The sequence below is a fragment of the Hyperoodon ampullatus genome (assembly GCF_949752795.1).
Source record: "Hyperoodon ampullatus genome assembly, chromosome: 13".
NCBI lineage: Eukaryota > Metazoa > Chordata > Mammalia > Artiodactyla > Ziphiidae > Hyperoodon > Hyperoodon ampullatus.
In genome coordinates, this window is record NC_136926.1 from 15,042,642 (window position 1) to 15,065,926 (window position 23,285).

A 23,285-nucleotide genomic window follows, 5' to 3' on the forward strand; every position below is an offset into this window, starting at 1 on the left:
ACTTCAACATGGGAATATTTGGGATACACGATTTAAGGAGGTCCTAAAGTCAGGCAGGTGCCATCCTGTGCTGTCAGAGGCGGTATGGAGGGAGTATGTTCGCTAGGTTAGAGGATGGGAGGAGGAAGGACTGATACGAGTGGGGTTGACCAGTTGGCTACGGAGAGCATGAGCCAGCCCCAGCCCATGGACTCTGAGAAGAGTGGCATCCAGGGTTTCAGGCCTTCTGTGAACCTCCTATATCTACTCAACCCCCCCTCTTACCCCTGCCACTGATGTGGGGACCGGTTCACCAATGTACAACCTAGAAGTCGGTGGCAGTTAACAGTCATGAGGTCCCTTTGACCAATGCGGGGTAGGAGCCGATGGAGGAACGCTTCCCTTCTTTAGGCCATGGGTGGATGCTTCTGAGATGCATTTCATGAGGCTTCCTAGGTCCTGCAGAATCCACACCAGTTGCCTGTAGTCATAGCCAAATCAGTAACACATGCCCACACTGGCTCTCCTTCCTTCCCTGTCCCTCATTCCTGCTCCTTGGGATCAATTCCCAAGTCAAATGCCTGCACATGAATCCTTGCCTCAAGCTCTGCTTTCAGACCCAGGCTAAGGTATTCTGTAGGCTAAAACTACAGGGAAAGGGGAGTGGGCTTCTCCCTGGTGCGTCGGCCTGTCCCCTCTATGAACTGATGAAGCTCTTGGAGGAAAAAATTGGTGAGAGGAGAGAGGTCCAGGGGCTGCATCCAGTCCCTCAGAGCAGGCCACTGGCCACTGCTTACTGGGAACTCAGGAGCATCCCTAAAAGCCCACAGGGCCACTGAACAGCTCTATTTCCTAAAAGCCCTGATGCATCCCACAACTATTGTACGTAAGCTTGCTTCTTCCCTAACACCCCTTCTCCTCCAAAAATTAAAAACGCTCTCCCTACTGACCCACTTCCAAGAGGCATCATCCCTATAACAGCAAGAGCTCACAGTCCTGCAGCCAGGGCTTAAAGTTTTGAAGCCTCACTGACCAGTGTGTGACCTTGGGCAATTTTGTTAGACTCTTTGTGCCTCTGTCTTCTCATCTGTAAAATAGGGATTTTTAACAGGGCTGGCCTCAGAGTGTTGTTGCAAGGTTTAGGTGAGGCCAGTGCCTACCAGGCCATTTCCTGTCCCTCCTCGTTCCTGGTGAGCATGCAATACATAAAAACAACTTAAGCAGTTCCCATGGAGAGGGTAGTGACTGGAAGGGCTCACGTGGGAGTTTCGGGAGTTGGGGAAGGGGGCAGCTGGGTATGTTCTGCTTCTCCATTTGGCCGCTGGTTCCATGGGTGTGTTTGGTTTGGGATAATTCAGTGTGGTGATATGTGCATTCCCCTGTGTGTATGTTATACTTTAATAAGAAATCAAAAGCCTAAAATAAAATAAAATAAAATTATAACCTGCTGCTGTTGGTAGTAATGTTATTGAACCCAGCCTGTAGGAGATGATGGGAGAATTCTTGGCTTGAGCAAAAAAAACCAGTGACTCAGCATTGGGCCCACCAAGCAGCAGCCCAACCCTCCAATTAGGGCCAGCTCCCAGGTGGTGAAACACTGGGCTGGTTCCTGGTTGCATGACTTCCCATCTCGAGACCTCGGTTTCTCCATGAGTCAAATGGAAAGCAATAATCCTTACTGAATTCCAACATCTTGTGTGGTTCTCCGTTTTACTGATGGGGAAACCGAGGCTCAAAATAGATCATTACAGATTAGTAGGCACTACAGCTTTGGGGACTATGCAGACTTTATCATTCCCACCCAGACCTGGCTCTAGGAATAAGAAGAGCCCTAATAGCACGGCAACAACAGCCGGCATTTATGAGCTCAAACTGGGATCCAGGCTTCTGTTCTAAGTGCTCTTTCTTTTTTGAACTCATTTTGTCCTCACGTTATTATCCCCATTTTGCAGAGGAGGAAACTGAGGCACCGGGAGTCAAGGTCAAGAAGCAAAGCCCATGCTCCTAACTGCCCCCGCCGCCAAGCCCCTGCGGTTGGGTGGGTTGCTCCTCGCTCCCGCCCCCCAGCTCCCTCTGTCTTTCCTTCCCCTCCCCCACCAGTGCATTTAGCCGGGCTGGGTCCTTGCCAAGTCTCCGCTGTCACAGCGTTCCCATCTTTGATCACCAGTCAGCGTTCTTGAAGTGCCGAGTCTCCCAGATGTTGGGCTGATCAAAGGCAGCTGCTGCCCGGACCCTCCCCAGAGCACAAGATTATAGACGCACGTAGGGTAGAGGCGGGAGGGTGGGAGGGACGCGCACGTGACCGATGGAGCACGGCAGCCCTAGGGGCGGGGCTCGGCGGGGCGATGGGGACGCCCCCCCTCCCCCGGCCGGGGTGCTGGTCCTGTCAGTGCAGGTCTCAGAAGGACCGGGGTCCACCGGCGCTGCGCAGCTTAGATATGCAATGAGCTGAACTTTGAAAACGCAGGAGCTTCAGGGGCCCGAACCTTCGAAGGAGATCAGAGGCGAAATCTCAGAGATTAATGTAGAGGTTGCCAGTTGCTTTTATAATGACAATAATTCCCTGCAGTTACATGATTCGCCCCATTGACTCCATCTTTTCTTGCAGGTCGTCAAGAGCTGAATTTTATGTTTACAATTAATTAAGTAAAAAGCAGAGCATGAAACAGCATGTACAAGATAATCGTGGGAGTTTTGGTTTTGGGTTTTTTTTGTGTGTGTGTTTGTTTGTTTTTAATACAGTTATGGGAACAGGGTAGAGGTGCGTACACCAGAAAACCTACAGTAGTCGTATCTGGGCTGAGAGAAAACATTTACTTTTCATCTTCTTTTATCAGTTCAACAAAATGTATGAGCATGTTCTCAAATAATAGTACCTAAGTTTAGTAAATGTTTGCTGGATTCCAGAACTGGCTTATCTCTATTTTGCAGACTTAGTATATGCTATTTTTGTAATAAGAATTTTGAAATTTAGGCAAAATATAAAATGGTGTAGATACTTGGATATCAATTTTCTAGATGATATAACTATATAAATGATAGGTAGATAGATGATAGATACATAGATAGATACATAGATAGATAGACAAGATATAAGGCTGGAAAAATTGAGCTGAAGTACACAGGGAGCCCCCAGCACCTGTCATCCGACTGGCAGTGGCAAACCCATCTCCCTGCCTTGTTCCAGTTTCTGTTTCCCATGGGAGAAATGGAAACATATGGTGTGCTAGAAAAGCTGTGTCCCAATCCTCAGAAACCCCAAGGCCACAAACTCTAACTGAACCTCAGATAATGACAGCTCCGATTTTTGAGTGTCTGTTCTGTGCCTCGCCCTGTGCATACATTTTCTCTAACCCTCACAACTACTGTCATCAGTGGTATCATCCTGGCTTTACCAGCTGCAGAAGCTAACACACAAAAGGGCCAGGGACAGAGGTGTGCTGGAGCTGGCCACACCCACTCTTGAGAGCTGATTGTTCGATTTTCAGGAACTTTTGTGAGTTGTTAAACACGGCCATCATTCAAAATTAAATTATAGAAATTTATAATTAAGTAAACTATGTTACAAACAAAGGCAAGTACTCCAAACTCATCCCTTCCTAATTGTCTTATGACATTTCGCCATTATCTTTGCTCTTGTGGTTACTTCTGGCTGGTAGAAATTTTATACAGTGGGGCGTTACTGTGTATCTCTTCCCAACTCCACATCAGTGACATGGGTAGAAATCAGCCACAATGGAAGTTACACCATGGTAACTGGCAAATGCTACATGTCAGGATTTTGTTTCTTCCAGAGAACCATTATGGAACATTTACCAGCACATACTATAGGCAGTGGTAGAATCAGGATTTGAAATATCAGTATATAAGCACAGAACCTGTGCTCTTAATGTCTGCACTGAATTGCAGTCACCCCAGCCCCGATCAGAGTTCCACACTGTCCTCTAAGCCTGGCCTCAGAGCCACCAGGATGCCTCGTCTTCCAGGTACCTAAAGAAATAAAATGCAAGTTTCATGTAAGCAGAGAGAAATTGTTCTATGGGGAATAAAAAGTACATGATTTGAATCCTGTTCTATTGATGCTACAAGCTTTAAACGAAGGTCTCAGCCCCGACTCCAGCCCTGATGGGGGGGATGGATGGTGACCTCACTGGGCAGACAGCTGAGAACTACCCAATGTTGACGAGAATCATGGCTCCCTTTATTGAGCACTGACTGTATGCCAGGGTGTGTGCAGAGCCCTTTAAGGGAATTATCTCATAGATTCTCCAGGACGCACATTTTTCCATTCAAATATGTTTAGGAAAACCCAGCCACTTCATTTTTCTTTCCCCTGATCAAGGCCCAAACATCACATGAATCCTGAGCCTTGGCAATAGAAGGGCGAGCTGAAGCACACACCCTAATTGTGATTCCTCACTAGGTGCTGTATCTGCCTTCAGTCCCCAGATATTTCCTAAGACACAAGAGTAGTGGTAGAGAAGTCACTGCTGTATAGTTTGGAACCTGAGAACCGTGTCCTGAAGCAAGGAGCTGACTTCACATGGTCCTGGGAACTGTACACGGTCAAGGCGGTTGAAATTAGCTCTACCATACCCTCCCCTGCCCCAAATTTTGATGGGGTAACCCAGAGCTCTTGGGTGAATGTCCAAACGCCCTAGCAAGGTCAAGGTCCACTCTGGACCTGCATCTATGTGTCCAGTGTGATCTTTCAAGCACACCAAGGATCTCAGGACCTCGAATGCCTCCTTCATCCACACCTCTGCTCTACACACACGGGTTGTTCACCCTCCCTAGAGGTTTATCTTCACTGAGCAGCTTAGAGAGGTAAGGGCCTCCTCTGTGCCCTCCAAGCATTCATAGAAACCACCAAGAGTGAGTGATATTCGAAATATCTAACCAACTGGTCAGAATGGCCATCACCAGTCTACAAATAAGAAATGCTGGAGAGAGTATGGAGAAGAGGGAACCCTCCTCCACTGTTGGTAGGAATGTAAATTGGTCCAACCACTATGGAAAACAGTATGGATGTTCCTCAAAAAACTAAAAATAGAATTACCATATGATCCTGCAGCCCCACTCCTGGGCATATATCTGGAGAAAACTCTGCATGCACCCCAATGTTCATAGCAGCACTATTTACAATAGCCAAGACATGGAAGCACCCTAAATGTCCATCAACAGATGAATGGATAAAGAAGATGTGATATATACACACACACACACACACACACACACACACAATGGGATGCTACTCAGCTATAAAAAAGAATGAAATAATGCCATTTGCAGCAACACGGACGGACCTAGAGATTATCATATGAAGTGAAGTAAGTCAGATAAAGACAAATATCATGATATCACTTATATGTGTAATCTAAAAAAATGATACAAATGAACTTCTTCACCAAACTGAAATAGACTCACGAACATAGAAAACAAACGTATGGTTACCAAAGGGGACAGGGGAGGGGAGAGATACATTTGGAATTTGGGATTAACAAATATACACTATAAAATAGATAAACCAGAAGGACCTACTGTGTAGCACAGGGAACTATATTCAATATCTTGTGATAATCTGTAATGGAAAAGAGTCTGAAAAAGAATAGATATATATATATATGTATAACTGAATCACTTTGCTGTACACCTGAAACATTTTAAATCAACAATATTTCATAAAAAATTTAAAATTAAAAAAAAAGTCTAACCAGTAAGCCTGGGATAAAAACCCATCAAAACTGACTTTGACTCAATCAGACAGGAGTATTTCTAGTATAAACAACTGGTCTACCCATACTGAGCATCCTCTCTGCCTAGCCCTGTCTTAATACTCATCACGCTGGATCACAGGGTCTCTTTCTTTCTGTCACCCCCTGAGGAATGTGAACAACTGGAGGATAGGAACTGTGTCCCATAATCTTGCTCAATCAATATTTGCTGAGTGCTAAGTGGAATCCAGCCTCCCTGGTTAATAGCTCTGTGCTCTTAGCCTCGTCTGTAAAATGGGTCAATAAAGATACATGCCTTGTGATTTGGCTTAAATGCATTTAAAGTGCTTAGCGTGATTAGCATAATCCATCAGTAAATGGTAGTTTTTCATTATTATTTTGTGAGTGTTGGTTTTATGGGCTTGTCGGCTGAAAGGGGAGTTTTCTAGAGGCTGGAGAAAGTGTGACGGTGCCAGCTTGGTAGCCCACTGCTCTGCCTTGATGCTCCAGAGCTGGAGTCTGCCCACCCCTCCATCCTGGCCCCTGAGAGCATGAGACCAAAGAGGGAGCTGATCAATCACCAGGACTTGAAAGGCCAGTCGGCTTTCATACACCGTGTCCTCCCAGTGTTTCTCTTAGCTACATGCTAACACCCGTTTGTTTAGAACTCGCAGCAAATACATCTCGGAGAGGACTTTGATCCCTGGCAGCTGTGTGAGTGAGTCTGGGTCCCAGGGGCAGACAGAGTCTGGAAAGGAGGCAGGCTGGACTTGCCTCTCTCATGCCCTCTGGGCTTGGCACTTAATTTCCCAAGCCCTGCCCCAGTGTGCTGTCCTTGTAGACAGAATCAAAAGCAAAAGCCCAAGCTCCAAAGTCAGAGGGTCTCCGGTTCACATTCGTCTCTACCACCTTCCAGCTGCATGACTATGGGAAAGTCACTCTACCTCTCTGGGCATCACTTTCTTCATGTGTAAAATGGGTATAAGAATAGTTCTTGAAGCCAGTAGTTCGCACAGCAATAAGTAAGATCGCACATGGAAAGCACTTGGGATGAGCTAGGAACTTAACAAGTATTTGAATGGGCAAATACTTTGCCTCTGCTTGTGAGAAAGGCAGTACAACATTGTAATTAAAAGCACAGGATCTGGGCTTCCCTGGTGGCGCAGTGGTTGGGAGTCCGCCTGCCGATGCAGGGGACACGGGTTCGTGCCCCGGTCCGAGAGGATCCCACATGCCGCGGAGCAGCTGGGCCCGTGAGCCATGGCCGCTGAGCCTGCGCGTCCGGAGCCTGTGCTCCGCAACGGGAGAGGCCACAACAGCGAGAGGCCTGCGTACCGCAAAAAAAAAAAAAAAAAAAGCACAGGATCAAGTGCCAGATGGCACCACCACTGTCTAGCTGTGTGACCTCAGGCAAGTCACTTCCCCTTTTCATCCATAAAGTGGAAATCACAATAGTACCTCCCTTATAGGGAAGGTTAATATGAAAATGAACCAAGGCATCACCTTAAAGTGCTGCGAACAGTCCTCAGCACGTTGTAGTCAATAAACATGACTGTTATCTTCATGATGTGCAGTAGTAGTGTCCTGCTATGCTGTGTGACCCCAGGCATTGCTCCCACCTCTCTGAGCAGATTCCTATCACAAAAGGATAATAATAATAATAATAACAAAGAACTCACATAGCTGGGGAGAGCACTGCATTAAGGCAATCCCATGAGAACAGACGGTGTGATGGGTCATGGGGTCATTTAGGGTTAATTTCTTTTAAGATCAGGAGAAAAAAATGAAGATAATAATAATGAATATAAAGTAGTGAATCCAGCCTGGATTATATTTATCTTTATATCAACGCAGTCATAAAATAGGTATATGACTACTGCAATAGTTATATGACTATAATGTTACACATCCTATATGTATAACATATATATGTTATGTAGTATATACACATATATGTTATATAGCATGTGTTATACTTTTGTGTATATATAAAAATATTGCTATATGTATCTATGAATATATGTGAAGTTATATTTATATATATAGATATATAATGTATGTATAACATAGTTATACATACATGCACAAAATATATGTATCTTTTATTATGCACAGGACATATACATATATGTATACACATGTATATAGCGATACATGTATATATACACACAAACACACACATACTTATATATATAATTTTACGAATTGGGGAAGAAGTCCTCCAAATGTGTCCAGGGCCCAGAGGAGTCATGAGTCCCGATGTGGTCCTGGTGCTGCTGTGGACAGTGGCTGCTCAGCCCAGTTGGAAGTGTCTGGGAGACTACATAGATCACACCTCAGAGACGTCCCCTCTCACCGAGGGACAGGGAATCTGGGACATTTATCCATCCACTTCAGCAGGTGAGAATGATTGCAAGAGCCTGCCTGGTGCAAGGTTGTGTAGGGCCTGCACTTGTAGAAAGCCCTCCGAGGGGAGACACAGGGCTGCAGAAGCAAGCTGTTGGGATGTCAGTGCCGAGGGAGTGTGGACGCCCTCTGTTATAAATGTCACCGTTGCCAGTTTCTTAGGCATCTTCCCAGAAGTAGTCTATGCATAGATAAGCATAAATGTGTGTATTTGATATATTTTTACACAAATGGTCCCCTCATAAAAAATGGATACATTTATGAAGTCATCATCAAGACACTTGTTACAGTAAAAATAAAAGTGTACTGCACGGTCTTGAAACCAAAATGGAATTACACTCTACATAATGTTTGGAACAAGGCTCTCTTCCTCCGTTAATATGTGTCAAACGTCTCTTCATGGCATTCCTTTCAGGAATTCGGTGAATTTCACTGTGTAGCTAAACCAGAGTTTTAAAATTTCTTCTTAAAGTATTAAAGTATAAAGTTCTTGACGGTTGGACATTTCTAGAGCTTTGATTTTTCACTATTGTGTACAACACATACTCAAAGCTTTCATGCATGGGTTAAATAACTTCCTAAAATAAACTCCAAGAAATGCAACTGTTGTGAAAAAGTCTCCTATGTGGTTTTCAAATCATGTTCCCCCCAAAATGTAACAATTTTGCACAACTTTTTTTCAGAATATTACAGAATGTCCATTTCCCAACACCATCACCAATACTGATTATTATATTCTTTTTTTATTTTTACCAAATCAGAAAAGATAAGTTAATCATTAAAGATAACTTCAAGAAGGTGTTCCAGAAGCATCGCACTGTGGGGTATATATGTTGTCCTGTGAAAGAAAGGAAAATCCACCAAAATATGGGGCTGTCCTGGGAATGGGAGATCTTCGCTGTGAGCACAGAGCTGGCGCGCTGGTTATGGTCCATTGACCCCCAGGTCCCACCCTTATCCATCCTTCACCCGCCTGTTGGGCTCAGCCAATGGGAGGCACCATCAGGCAATCGGAGGCGGGAGAAAAGGCAGTTCGGTCCCGCCCACGCCCAGCTTGGACCGTGTCATGAGGCAGTGGCTGAGTCTCACTGTGCCCATAGCTCCTCTCTAAGTGGCCCCCCGTCGCCCCCCTCCCTCCCTCTTCCTCTTCAGTCCTGGAGTAGCAATGTCTCTGTATCAGTCTCTTGTGACTGCTGTAACAGATCACCACAAACTTGAGGGTTTAAAACAGTACGCGCTTATTCTCTCAGTTCCGGAGGCCGGAAGTCCGAAATCCGGTTCACTGGGCAGACACTGAGGTGTCAGTGCGGCCAAGCTGCCTCTGGAGGCTCTGGGGAGACTCCGTCCCTTCCCTCCTCCAGCCTCGCGTGTCTGCCAACATTGTCTGGCTTGTGGCTGCCTCGCTCCCATCTTCAAGGCTGTGCCTTGAAATCTCCCTCCTCCCCATCTCGCATCGCTCATCTTCTCTGTGGGACTCAAACCTCCGTCTGCCTCCCTCTTCTAGGTACACACAGAAATCTCAAAATAATCACATCTGCAAAGACACTTTTATTTCCTGTTCTTTTTCTTTCTCTCTTTTCTTTTCTTTTTGCCACGTAAGGGAGTATTCTCAGTTTGCAGGGATTAGGGCGTGGCTATCTCGTGGGGGGCCATTTCTCAGCCTGTCGCGTGCATATCCGGTGCCTTTGATCCTTGGCATCTCCTAACCCTGCCCATGACTCTGTAGATGGTCCCTACCTCACACTATCTTCAAGACCTCCATGGTCTTTTCCCTGCTTGCTACCCCGACCAGCAGTGTCCTTGCCTTCCTTCCCAGACAGAACTCTCCCTCTTGCTTTCTGCAGTTAGACAGCTTTCTTGCACTTCCTCTGGGTTCAAATCCACTTGTTTATCCAGAAATATTTACTGACAAACTCTAGCCAGGCGCTCCGTTGAGCAGGGTTCTGCTGGCAAGGATGCAGGGCTCTGTCTCCCTAACGGGGTGAAATCAGGAATAAGCCCCATCCATTGTGACCAGGTTAGGCCCGTATGTCTGGGGGTCCTTCCGCCCAGTGGATAGGGTCCTTGAAACCTTCCGCTCTGCGGAGTCAGGTTCACAGGGACTTTCCCCTTGTTTCCGCTGCTCTGAACGTGTTTATACATGATCCTCTGGCGCTATCTGCTGGCCAGTCTCTAGAACTGCAGACAGGCTTTCTAAATGGGCAGTGCGAAGACCCATTGAGTAAAGAAGCCTCTTACCCCATAAAGAAAAGCAGGAAAAGGATGGGGGTGGGTGGGACATGATGGACATTGACAAGAGCACTGATCTTGGGAGCAGGGGGAACCTGGGAAGGGAAGGAAGCAGGAGTGCGCAGAAGGAGAAGTCAGGCTGTGCTGCGGTGTCACAAGAGGCTTCGGCTGACCTTCCAGAGAATTCTGAAGATGGGCTGAGACTTCAGGGTTGCCCCTAGTTGGACAAGGAGGCTGGGCTTCTATAACCACTCCCACACACACATCCAGCAGTCAGTGGACCAGGGCCACGCAGGACGGGGTGAGGCAGCCTCCTGCCATGGAGGAGGAGTCCTACAAACCATCCTGAATTCATGGAAGGAGAGCTGGGAGGCCCTTCACATCACCCACCCGAGCAAGCAGAGGCAGAGGCAGCCCCTGCCCAGTGAGGCTTCTGTCTGGGGGCAACAGGCATTAAAAATGTGGACAAGCGAATATCTATGGGATGACAAATGGCTGAGGGAGGTGGAGGGTGCTTTCAGAGGCCAAATCAGCGTGGCCCTAACGTAGATTGTGGTGCCCTCTCTGGGGATGGGGCATCTAAGCTGAGGCCCCAGGGATGAGCTGGACTTGGGCAGATGAAGAGTTGAAGGGGGAGCCCAGGATATGCAAAGGCCCTGGGGTGATGTGTCTGTCTCCGAGGGCTGCTGTAACAAATCACCACAATCTGGGTGGCTTAGAACAACAGAAATGTATCCTCTCAGAGTTCTGGAGACTACAAGTCTGAAATCAAGGTGTGGGCAGGGTCATGCTCCCGCTGAAGGCTCTGAGGGAGAATCTATTCCTGGCCTCTTCTACTCTGATGGTTGCTGGCAATTCTCATCCTGTGGCTGTATGATCCAGGTTCTGCCTCTGTCACCATGCAGAACTCTCCCCGTGTGTGTTTCCACATGGCCTCCTTGTAAGGACACCGGCCATTGGAATGAGGGCCCACCCTAAATCTAAAATGACCTCAAATGACCTCATCTCCAGAACCTTCGCTTAATTACATCTACAAAGACCTCATTTCCAAATAAGGTCACATTTACAGGTTCCAAGGACTTTGGGGGGGGGGACACAATTCAACCCATGGCAGGTGAGAGCAAGGTTTGCACATCTGAGACGCAGAAAGTGGCTGGTATGGCCAGAGCTGAGTGGAACGGGAGCAGAGGTCAGCAGATGGACCTCGTAGGACCTTGAGGCTGAAGTCAAGAAGTGAACTGTCTTTTCAAACCAGATCCTCTTTGGTTATCGGGTAGCTGTCACCGGGGGCAGTGGAGTGACCAGGCCATGTGTCTCTCTTCCTGCAGGTTGACCTGGCCTTGTCCTCAGGGTGTGTGGGGCTCCCAGAGAGCGTGGCAGCACACGGGCCCCACGTCGTCAAGGCTCAGATGTGGTACCGCTGCTTCTGCCTCATTCTGTTGCTTAGTACCACTCTCCCAGCGGGTCCTGATGCAAGAAGGGGAAACGGGCTCTCTCCCAATGGGAAGAACTCTGAGGCTCCATGCCAAGGATGTGGAGAAAGGGAGGGAACAACAGAGGTCATCCTAGCACTCGCTCCGTCAGAGCTGGATTGGAATCGTGGCTGTATGACTTCTGAGCCGTGACATGTACATTCCCCTTTCCTCCTCTCAACAAACAAACGTGGGTACTAGCTAGTTTACAACACTGTTGCCACGTGGATCAGGGACCACGTCCAACAAAATGTGGAGTCCCAACTCTTCCTCCCCAACTTAATCACATCATTGCCTTAAGCCCCTTCTCCGCATAACCCTCCAAACAAGTCAATTGCCAGCTTTCAAGGCTCACCGCCTCCAGGAAGCCTTCCCTGATAGCACGCCGACCCACCATGACCAGAGCACTACCTTTGGAAAGCCTTTCTAAACAGTCAAATAAGTGAAGCCTAAAATGCTTTGGGGCGTTACCTTTTCCACTTAAAATGTCTCAAGCCCCCAACCCATGCGCCCCAAAGAGCCCAGCTTCTGCATTTGGTAAATGAATTAGATTTTTTAAAAAATAGATCAAACACTCACCCCTTCCCCCAGCCATCCTCTTTGTCTTCCTAGAGGAAATCACTGTTACCAATTTCTTGTCTATTCCCCCAGAGATAGCCAAGCACAGGATCAGCAAACATTTTCTATAAAGGGCCAGGCAGTCAATAGATTCGGTTTTGCAGGCATATGGCCTTGGTCGCAACGACTCACCTCTGCTGTCTCCAAAAGCAGCCACAGACAAGACATAAGTGAACATGTGTGACTTGGTTCCAATAAAATTTTATTGATGGACAGGGAAATGAGAATTTCATATCATTTTCATGAGTCATGCAACATGATTCTTCTTTTGATATTTTTTTCAACCACTTAAAAATGTGCAAACCCTTATTAGCTGTGAGGCCATGACAAAAACGGCGACAGGCCACATCTGGCCCAGGACACGGTTTGCTGCGCAGCGTACAGAAGCAGGCGTGCAGAGAGACCCCCGGGCCTTTCTTTTCTACACCAAAGGGAATATCCTTGTGCACTGTGCTTTTTGCCCCTTTATAATATGCTTTGGCAATTACTCCACCTCTATAAGTACTGACCTCCTTCATCCTTCTCTTTTAAATCTTCAAAAATGTCTTTTTAAAGAGATAGTTAATAAACTCTTTATTTTAGAATTGCTTTCAATGTACAGAAAAGTTGTGAGGATACTCGCGTTCCCATGTACCCTGCAGCCAGTTTCTCCTACTGTGAACATTGCTGTGGTACCTTTGTCACAAGGAACGAACCCATATTGATATGTTATTACTAATGGAAGTCCATGCTTTGTTTGGATTTCCTCAGCTTTCCCCTGATGTCCTTTTTCTTTTCCAGAATCTCATCTGGGATCCCACATTCCATTGGGTCATCCTGCGTCCTGAGGCAGCTACTGGTTGTGACAATTTCCCAGACGTCTCCACAATTTTGAAGAGTTCCAGTCAGGGATTTTTGTAGGATGTCTCCCCTCCCACCCTATTGGAGTTTGTCTGACATTTTTTCATAATTAGACGCCTCATGTGGAGGAAATCAAGGGTCCAACTTTCTCTCCTCTCTCCATCCTCTAACCCTTCCAAGATCTCTCCCCACGGCTGGCCTTTCCCTGGTGGGACATTAATTACTGCAGAGCCTAGACAGACTTCTCATTGCCTCAGTACATTTGTGAAGGCAGCCGTGATTGATTGGAGCTAGTTTAGATTTTAGATTTACCTGCTTTTTTTTTTTTTTTTTTTAATCCCCATGTCTAATCAGAGAGCCCAGCCTGGTGGGGGCCAGGTGCCCCTGGATAATCTTTGGTAAGAGAGAAAAGGAGGCCGGAGACAAAACGGGAAGGCAAGAAAGCAGGAAGGCTAATAATAATGTTACAACCTAGCTGTTTATTAAAAGCCCAGGGATATACAGCCCAGGAACGGTTCTTCCTTTCCTCGACATGTGGGGACCATATTTTCTTGGCCCAGAGTTGGGTCGAGCGATTAGCCGAGAGCATTCCATTTTCTTTTAATACCTTTGAAAGGCCTTCTGATTTGTGAATTTCTTTAGGGAAGGCTACATTTAGTTGCACATTTTAATAAAGGCAGTTCCTGAAAATAATAAAAGAAAAGTACGTGAAACCAGGCCTGGCTGGGCAGCCCACACTTGCCCTCTCATAAAAGGCTAAGATCTCAGCGCTGCCTCGTAAAGCTTGCTCCGGCCTGTTCTGACCAGGGTTGCGGTGTGCAGAAAACAACCCCCTAATTATCATTTAATTAAAGAGCACTTTCATACATATCAATAAATAGCTGTTGAATAAATGAATGACTTGGAAACACAGTGACCCCTTGTCACCTACTCTAGGCTTGAGGGTACATTTTTACATGGGTGTGTGCATTTTCTTTGAATAGACAGTTTACGTAAGATGTGGACAGGGCGAAGTCTGACCTTCAGAGTAACCTACTACCAAGCAAGTAAACCCTCAAGTAATAGGTTGAAGAGACACGCCCACATCCTTCCCCTGGAACCTGTGAACATGACCTTACTTGGAAAAGGGTCTTTAGAGACATCAAGTTAAGGATCTGGAGATGAGACCATCCTGGATTTAAGATGGGCCCTACACCCAATAGCAGGTGTCCTAATGAGAGAACAGAGAGGGAGATAGATTGATTCAGGCACCAGAGGAGGGAAGACCACATGGAGACGGAGGCAGAGATCAGCGTGTTGCAGCCACAAAGCCAAGGCTCCCCTGGAGCCCCCAGAAGCTAGGAGGAAGGGTCCTCCCTCAGAGACTCCGGGGGCAGCTCAGCCCTGCTGCCACTTTGATTTTGGATTTCTGGCCTCCAGAACTGTGAGATAATACATTTCTGTTGTTTTAAGCCACTAAGTCTCTGGAAACTTGTAGTAGGTGGTAGGGAACCAATACACCCCATAATCCTATGTCGACTGAAAAAAAAAAGCACAATCTAAAAACTGAGAATTGTGTTTTATTCGGCAGACTTACTGAGGACTTAAGCCCAGGAGGATACAGCTTCACAGATAGCTCTGAGGGACTGTTCCAAAGAGGTAAGGGAGATGACAGGATATATGACTTTTTCCGCTGGGGGGAAGAAAATGTAGTTGAATATCAAAAGATGACTGCTAATCACAAAAACAGACATCTCGAGTTAATGATTTGAGCACTTTTAGTATGTGAAGATGCAAGAGCCTAGGCGCATTGAAATTATTCCTTTGATTGCATCTTAACTATCTTGGGCCAGGATCCTGTTTAAATACAGGAAGTGGCTAAAACGATTTCCGAGCCTAAGCAGAGCTAAAACGCTGTTCTGCCTACGGGCAATCCCCCGCCAATGTTAGGGACCAGCGCCCCCTGGCGGCCTGGCCACTACGTTGGTCTCTCCAGGCACCGCCCAACAGCCTGCGCCTGCGCAGAATGCAAGCGCTCAGGCCCACCCCTTGTAGGGTGTAACTTCCTTGGGTTGCTCCCTTTGGCCGCGCCTACTTCCGTAAGGGCGGGCTACGCCTGGAGCACGTGACTTGGTTCCGGCTTGCGGAAGATGGCGGCGCCCAGAGCGGTAGCGTGAAATTTGGAGGTGGTAGTCGCAGGCCATTCGTGCCGGAATCAAAACAGTGGGACCGTGCGCCATGTCGCGACTGATCGTGAAGAACCTCCCAGATGGGGTGAGTGCAGAGCCTGGACTTGAGAATCTGAAATTGGGACCAGCTGGGAGCTGGAGGTTGGGAGGGAGGTGTCTGGGGAGAACTGAGCGGTTTTCGATCTTGGGAAGGATTCCCGGAGGATTCAGAAAGGGGCAGGCTTCCCGGCACATTCCCCGTTGACATTTGGGAGAGAGGGACAGTGCCTGCTCAGGGTTTCACAGCCGGCCCGATGGTACGTGATCCCAGCCAGACACCTCCTTCCCCGGGACATGCCAGCCCCCACGCTGTGTCGAATGCCTTGCTCCCACAGCCCTCTTGTCAGTCGCTTTTTTTTTTTTTTTTTTTTTTTGCGGTACGCGGGCCTCTCACTGTTGTGGCCTCTCCCGTTGCGGAGCACAGGCTCCGGACGCGCAGGCTCAGCGGCCATGGCTGACGGGCCCAGCCGCTCCGCGGCATGTGGGATCCTCCCAGACCGGGGCACGAACCCGTGTCCCCTGCATCGGCAGGCGGACTCTCAACCAGTGCGCCACCAGGGAAGCCCTTGTCAGTCGCTTTTTGGGGTTGACTCGTGACTGGGTCAGACACTGCGCCTGTATCCCTCTCCCACTCGGGACACTGGGAGGAAAGTGGGGAGCAATAGACTGAGGACCTGCGTTCCAGTTCCCACTCCCGCCTTTAGGGAAGGTAGGAATAAATAGTCTAAGAAAACTGAGTGAGCGTGCAGGGCTTTAAACAACTTATCCAGTAAGTGGGGAGGGGTGCCCCAGTCATACTTGTCTCCGCCTAGAGTCCGCACAGAACGCGGCACGTGGTAGGTATCCAGTAAATACATGATGAATAAATGAGTGAAGAAATAGTTGAATGTGTAGTGTCAGACGGTTAGCGCATTGTGCCCAAGTGAATATGACTTTTCTTGGATAGAGAGGCCCCTACACGACTGGTATGGCCAGTATACTCATTCCCAAAATACAAAATGTGCCGTTTGGATGGCATGAGATTGTGTACTCCTTAGAAAGAGTGAGAACATAAAACCGTTTCTGTTTCATTGTTGTGGTTTTTTAATTTTACCTTTTTCCCGCCCCCTGGCGGATGCGGGGGGGCGGGCACCTATCATACGATTTTTAAAATTCAGTATAAAACGAGAAGCACAGTCCTTTGTTCCATCCTATCCTCCATCTCTCTCCAGGAGTAACCATCCTTACAGCTTGCATCTCTTGACAAGTTCCTCATCTCAAAACCCTTACTGTAATTACATAGTAAGCTCTCAAAGCGTTAGCTACTACTACTACTGTTATTAAGTCTTGCATTCATCAAAGACATGCAATGGTAAGAGACGCAGCCATACTGAGAAGCAAAATGAGACAGTAGCTGAGAGGCGAAGGAAGGGTAGCCATGCTAAAATCCTCATCCATCAGAGTGAGGCATCAAGAGACGCTACCTAAAGCTGATGGATGGATCAATAATAGATACTTTTTAAGTGTACTATTTAGGATAAATGATGGAAAAATTAAAAACAATAAATAACAGGGTGAAGGGAAGGGATAGTTAGGGAGTTTAGGGTTGACATGTACACACTGCTATATTTAAAACAGATGACCAACAAGGGCCTACCGTATAGCCCCGGGAACTCTGCTTAGTGATATGTGGCAGCCTGGATGGGAGGGGAGTTTGGGGGAGAATGGATACATGCATATGTATGGCTGAGTCCTTTTGCTGTGCACCTGAGCCTATCACAACATTGTTAGTTGGCTATACTCCTATATAAAATAAAAGGTTTAAGAAAACCAATAAATAACAGAGACTGGAAGGGAGGAATAGATGATGTAGGTTTCTTATTTTTCATAGTGGAAGTCAGCAGATAGCCATTGGGTAAATAAGCCAAGAAATGAAAGTGAGAGCTCAGTATAGGGACATAGAGCCATGCTTATGAGGAGTCCTAAAAGCAAGCTCTAAAGATGGATACTCCTCTCTACGACAATTAGCAGGCACTGTGTAGTTTACCATTTCCTTAGTTCACACATCATTGTGACAGGCATTTATTAGGTGTCTACTATGCAGCAGCCATGATGCTGGGCTGCTTGTACAATAGGTCTCCTTAGCCTCCTAGCAGCCCATGGGATAGGAAGATTTCTGTGCAGTCATTCTGAGTCTTGATTTCCTCATCAATGAAGTGGGGAAGGGCCTTGCTCAAGGTCACACAGCGAGTAAGTGTTGGAGCCAGAGCTGGAACCGGGTCCAGCTGCAAAGCATGCTCTGCCACCGCCCCTTCTAAGGTCACCTCCGGGGAATCCCAGGGCCTCAGGGTCCCAGCCCTTTTTGTCCCTTTGGCTCTGAGGGCTCCCCGGCTCCCCACCCCCCATCATCCCCCTTCCATCCTAGATGAAGGAGGAGCGTTTCCGGCAGCTGTTCACCGCCTTTGGCACACTGACGGACTGCAGCCTCAAGTTCACCAAAGATGGCAAGTTCCGCAAGTTCGGCTTCATCGGCTTCAAGTCCGAGGAAGAGGCCCAAACAGCGCTGAACCATTTCAACAAGAGTTTTATCGACATGTCCCGGATCACGGTGAGTGGGTGTGAATCTCGCCCTCTCCTGCCTGTCAACAGTGACCCACTGCCTCTTTCTCTCCACGCTCAAGTCCAAAGCCTGTCCCCTTCCAGACCGTGACATCTTTGGTCTTCCTCACTGTTCTCAAGCTCCCATGCTTGTGAATCCCCTGCAGCGTTTGCGGAAACAGTTTCCCCAGAGTTTCTGATTATGCTGGGGAAGGGGATCCAGGAATTTGCACGTCTCACAGGCTTAACAGGTGATGGTGATGCTGCTGGTCCCAGGATGAGAAGCACTGGTCTACATTATGCATCCACTTGCCCAGTAGTCCGTGGCTGAATTGCCTGTGCCGGGCGTGGTGGCAGGTGTCATCATCCCCCTCTCTGTCCCTCGCAGGTGGAGTTCTGCAAGTCGTTTGGTGACCCGACAAAGCCCCGAGCCTGGAGCAAGCATGCCCAGAAAACAAGCCAGTCCAAGCCACCTCCGAAAGACAAAGACTCCATCTCCCCAGAAACTAAGAAGGTGCATGGGTGGTCACTCCTGGCCGCCTCCGGGTGTCAGCAGGGTGGTCACCCCGGGAAGGCAGGGGAGGGGGAAGGACCTGAGACTCCCTCTCGGATGGTTTCCGAAAGCAGCCCTCCCCGGGCAGTGCGTTTCCATCTCCTTTCATCGTGACCCTCACCACCTGTGCCTTCTGTTTTTAGGATGACAAGAAGAAAAAGGTAGCAGGTGAACTGGAGAAGGTGAGTCTGTCGTGGTGACAAGCGGAGGGCGGGCAGCAAGGGCGGGCCCAGCAGGCAGCGCCTTGCCATGGCTGTGGCTCCTTCGTCTTTCTGTCTGATGAAGAGTCCACGCCGCCCTCCCTGGGACTGACCCAGCTGGCCCCAGGGGTCCTCTAGAGACTGGGGGAAATGGCCTCGGAAGATGTGCTTACCCTCCGAAGAGTTAGCAAGGGTGAGCCCTGCCTGAGCCTCCTCTGCCTGTTCTCCCTTCTTCCCGCTTCCCTGCCGCCCGGCGCCTGCAGCTGAGGGAAGATAACGAGTTCCAGGAGTTCCTGTCGGTTCACCAGAAGCGGACGCAGGTGGCCACCTGGGCGAACGATGCCCTGGACGGTGAGCCCTCGAAAGGGAAGAACAACTTGGCCAACGACTACCTGAACTTCGACTCCGACTCCGACTCCGGGCAGGAGAGCGAGGAGGAGGGAGCCGGGGAGGCCCCGGAAGGTAAGGGTGGGCCCCCTGCCCGAGTGCGCGCCCTGCAGCACCCGGGCCTGTGCGCATGTGACTTGGGGCCCCTCTGCGCCGGGCCCAGGAGACAGCGAGTCAGGCGCTGCCCCGTGGAGCAGTGATTATCTGGCCTGCGGGTACGTCGGCTTTGACCGATCTTGGTTCCTTATTCAGTCAGTTGATTACTCACTTAGATATTGATTGAGCACCAGCTATATGCCAGGCGCTGCTTCAGGCAATGGGGATATAGAAGTGAGCAAAAGACAGGGAATCCTGCCCCCGTGGAGGTGTCGCCCTGGTTGGGGAGAGAAACAATAAAGACATTGGTCTCCTATTTAGTGTATGATATGAACATGAGTGCTGCAGGGAGAAAGCAGGAGAGGGAGGAAAGTAGGAAAGGGGGATAGGAGAGTCACCAGGGAAGGCCTCCGAGGAGGTGGCCCTTGAGCAGGGGAGGTGAGGGAGTGAATCTCTGTCCTCAGAAGGGGGTCACGGTGTCGTGGGGGGGCCCGTATGGACCTGTGAGCGATTGTAGCTCAGAATGGTGAGTGCCGTGGTTGTGGGGTGGGAATCGACTCTGGTTAAAAGGTGAGGGAATGAATTTAACGTGAGTTTTACGGCTGGTAAAGTCTCTGTGCAAAGCTGGGATCCGAAGGACTCACTGGGAGTTGGTGTGACTCAGAAGGGATGGGGAGAGAGAAGGGGTTCCAGGCAGAGGGAACAGCATGGCAAAGGCGCAGAGGGAAGGAAAAACAGGAACTTGGAGGGGGGGTTCCACATGGCTCGGGTGGCTGCAGCAGGGGGAGCCGGCGGAGAAGCCAGTGAGCTCACCGGGCCCGACGAGGAGTTTGGGTTTCACCCTGAGAGAATCTGGGAGCCCCTGGTGTGTTTTTTGTTTTGTTTTGTTTTGTTTTTTTGCGGTACGCGGGCCTCTCGTCGCTGTGGCCCCTCCCGTCTCAGAGCACAGGCTCCGGACGCGCAGGCCCAGCGGCCACGGCCCACGGGCCCATCCGCTCCGCGGCATGTGGGATCTTCCCGGACCGGGGCATGAACCCGCGTCCCCCGCACCGGCAGGCGGACTCCCAACCACTGCTCCACCAGCCCCCCCTGTTGTGTTTTGATCAAGGAGTGAGTCCTCTCTGTAAGCTCGAAAAAGTCACGCAGCCTCGCAGCTGGCGAGGCTGGAGAGGGAACCCCGAAGTTCTCAGTGTGTAGCACAGAAACTGTCAAAACTCCATCAGTTTCTCCCCACTTGGCGGTATTTATTCAAGGACCTACTGGGGACTGGCTGCTTGGCATGGGGCCCCTGGTCACCTCAGGCTTGGCACCTTACGTGCCACCCACCGGTCACACCCCCACGCTGTCTGCCCTCCAGCCCTCTCGTTTGCTCACAGCCATCACCGGCTCCCACCCTCTCCGTTTTTCCAGAGGAGGACAGCGGCCTCGAACCCAAGGCAGCCGTACGGAAGGAGCTGTCGGACATGGATTACCTGAAATCCAAGGTGGTGGAGGCCGAGTCGCCATCCTCAGAGGAGAGTGAAGATGAAGCCGTGAACTGCGAGGAAGGGAGCGAGGCCGAGGAAGAGGGTTCCTGCGCCCCCGCCGCCCAGCAGGACAGGGAGGCGGCCCGAGCCGAGGTGCGTGTGCATCGGGGTGAGCTTGGGAGCCTGGGGAGGGAGGAGGTCTGCTTGGCTCTCGCCCACGTTCCCTGCAGCCCCCTTGTCGGGGCCTGTAACGTCGGGGAAGGACAGCTCAGCGGCCCAGAGACCTGCCTTCAGGTCTCGGTACTGCTGCTTGCTTGCTGTGTGACCCTGGGCAAGCATCTGCCCTCTCTGAATTTATTTCCTGTCGCTAACGCAGAGACTGCCTGCCCCTCTTGACTTGGCGGGGAGGGGGACGTAAATGAGCTGAAAAAGTATCCCAAGCATGTTGTACTTCGTAGTTAACTAGCAAGGTAGACAGGTGTGAGCCCGTAATCAACAATAATGGATGAAATTAATTGAGCACTTACTACATGTGAGGTTCAGTACCTGGCGTGTCATTTGTCATTGAATCTCACGGGAATCTTGGGGGCTAGGGATTCTTGTCCCCTTTTACAGGTGAGGAAACTGAGGCCCAGAGAAAGGAAGTGACTTGCTCAAGGTTTCGGCTGGGAAGCGGTGGGGTCAGCACCCAGACCCAGGTCTGCTGGGCTCTGGAGTCTAGATCATACACGTGGGTGCTTCCTCTGGGGTTGGCCGCCCCATCTTCCACCTGGGGGTCCTCTCTGCTTAGGGCAGCTTCACACATCCTTTGGGTCTTCATTCCTTCATCTCCCTCCTCCTCTTTCTCCTTGCCCCCTCCCTCTGTTCATTCCCTTTCCCTTCTAATTGCCACCTCCTGTCCTTTTCTCCTAGAGATTCTAAAGAGGTAGTCGAGTGTGGCTAAGCCAGGGAGCCATGGGTTCAAATCCCAGCCCTGATGTGGAGTAGCCATGGGATGGGGTGAGGTGCTTCGGGCCTCTGATCTTCATCTAAGGTGATGCTCAGCAGAGCACTGGTCTCTGTCCAGTTTCCAAAACCCCTGCACCTGGGTGTGCGCTGGAAATCAGAAGTTCCAGATTCCAGGGAGATACCCCATAACTTATACAGGGCAGCACCCCATAAAAGCACATGACTGTTTCTGCAGTGAAGCTAGAAATGATCGCTCATCTACTTGGGATAGACATAAACCCTAAGTTGTGACGTGACAGCCCAGAGCAGGCTTTGCCGGCAAACGAGTCTAAGTCAGGGCAGGTTTTGTTACCAAACGAATTAACCAAGAGATGAGGTTTTTCAAAAGCTGTTTCGATTCTAAAACGACAGAAGACTTCCCAAACCCTGTAAGATTGTTTTAAAGATTCAAGAGGACAGCTGTGTCTGCAAAGCGCTTTGCGCAACGTCTGGCACAGAATACGCCCTAAATAAGTGGCAGCAAATGTCACCGTACCTCAGGGCTCCTTCCCAGGCTCTGCCCCTCCGTGTGGCCTGGCGCCCCTGCGAGCAGACCCCCAGCGAGCCGGCCTATGGTTCCTGCCCTCATCTCGGGCACATGGAGGCTTGGCACCTCCTACCGCAGGCTCTGGCCAGACTCCATGTCCTTGGCAGGCACAATGCTTCCGGCGTTGCCAGCTGGCCCTGGCGCCAGGGGCCTTGCAGCGTTCACTGCGACGCCCGGGTTGGCACCTCCTGCGGCTGCACCAGGGAGCTCACTGTGGCCGTTTCTGTTCTTTGCCATCACTCAGACCGAGAAACCAGCCAACCAGAAGGAACGCGCCACCACCCACACCGTGAAGCTGCGGGGAGCCCCGTTCAGTGTCACAGAGGTACGCGCCAGTAACAGGACGGGGTGATGAGCCCCCGGGGAGCGGGAGACAAGGGTGAGGGTCCCAGGAGCCTCTGCTGCACGGGAGCTTCAGGATCAGTTGAGGACTTCAGCTGGAGGGAACTGGGGGCCAGAAAGACGGATACATAGGATCTTGGGCATCGTCAAGGTCGGGAAACAGGGCCGGCTATATTGAGACCGAGAAGGACTGGTCTCACTCACCAGTCACCTATGCTAGGGGTGGGCATACTTTTTCTGCTAAAAAATTTAAAAAGGACCAGCTAGTAAATACTCAAGGCTTTGTGATCAGTATGGTCTCTGTTACGACTACTCAACCCTGCTGTAGTAGCACAGAGGCAGCCCAAGGTGAGAGGTGGCCAAATAGGCCTGGCTGTGTGCCAATAAAACTTTATTTACAGAAGCAGGCAGTGGGCCACGTTTGGCCTGCGTACTGTAGTTTGCTGACTCTGGGTCTACACAGGAGAGAACACTTTGTCAATTTCCCTCAGGAAAGTAGTAGAAGTTCAGCATAGGAAATGTTTTTTAATGTAGCTAAATAACAAGAAGTAAAAATTACCTATTACTCTATAAATTGTCAACCAAACTGTGTTGAGAGAGAAGTGCTAACCAGATGGGGTGCCAGGATGCAGAGCTAATTACCTACCGGTCTGATTACTATAGGA

At 49.5% G+C, this 23,285-nt stretch overlaps 1 protein-coding gene across 1 annotated transcript in view; it reads left to right on the top strand.

The window, feature by feature from the left end:
* Positions 1–15,475: 15,475 nt before the first annotated feature.
* RBM19 (RNA binding motif protein 19) overlaps positions 15,476–23,285 on the top strand; it is a gene marked incomplete at both ends in the record, with an annotated part of 128,719 nt that continues 120,909 nt past the window's right edge. The window contains 7 exons of the mRNA XM_079717342.1: positions 15,476–15,511; positions 17,870–18,052; positions 18,431–18,556; positions 18,739–18,777; positions 19,059–19,257; positions 20,689–20,897; positions 22,523–22,603. Of these exons, the coding sequence (XP_079573468.1) occupies positions 15,476–15,511; positions 17,870–18,052; positions 18,431–18,556; positions 18,739–18,777; positions 19,059–19,257; positions 20,689–20,897; positions 22,523–22,603 (873 nt within the window). The remainder of the gene's footprint in view (positions 15,512–17,869; positions 18,053–18,430; positions 18,557–18,738; positions 18,778–19,058; positions 19,258–20,688; positions 20,898–22,522; positions 22,604–23,285) is intronic.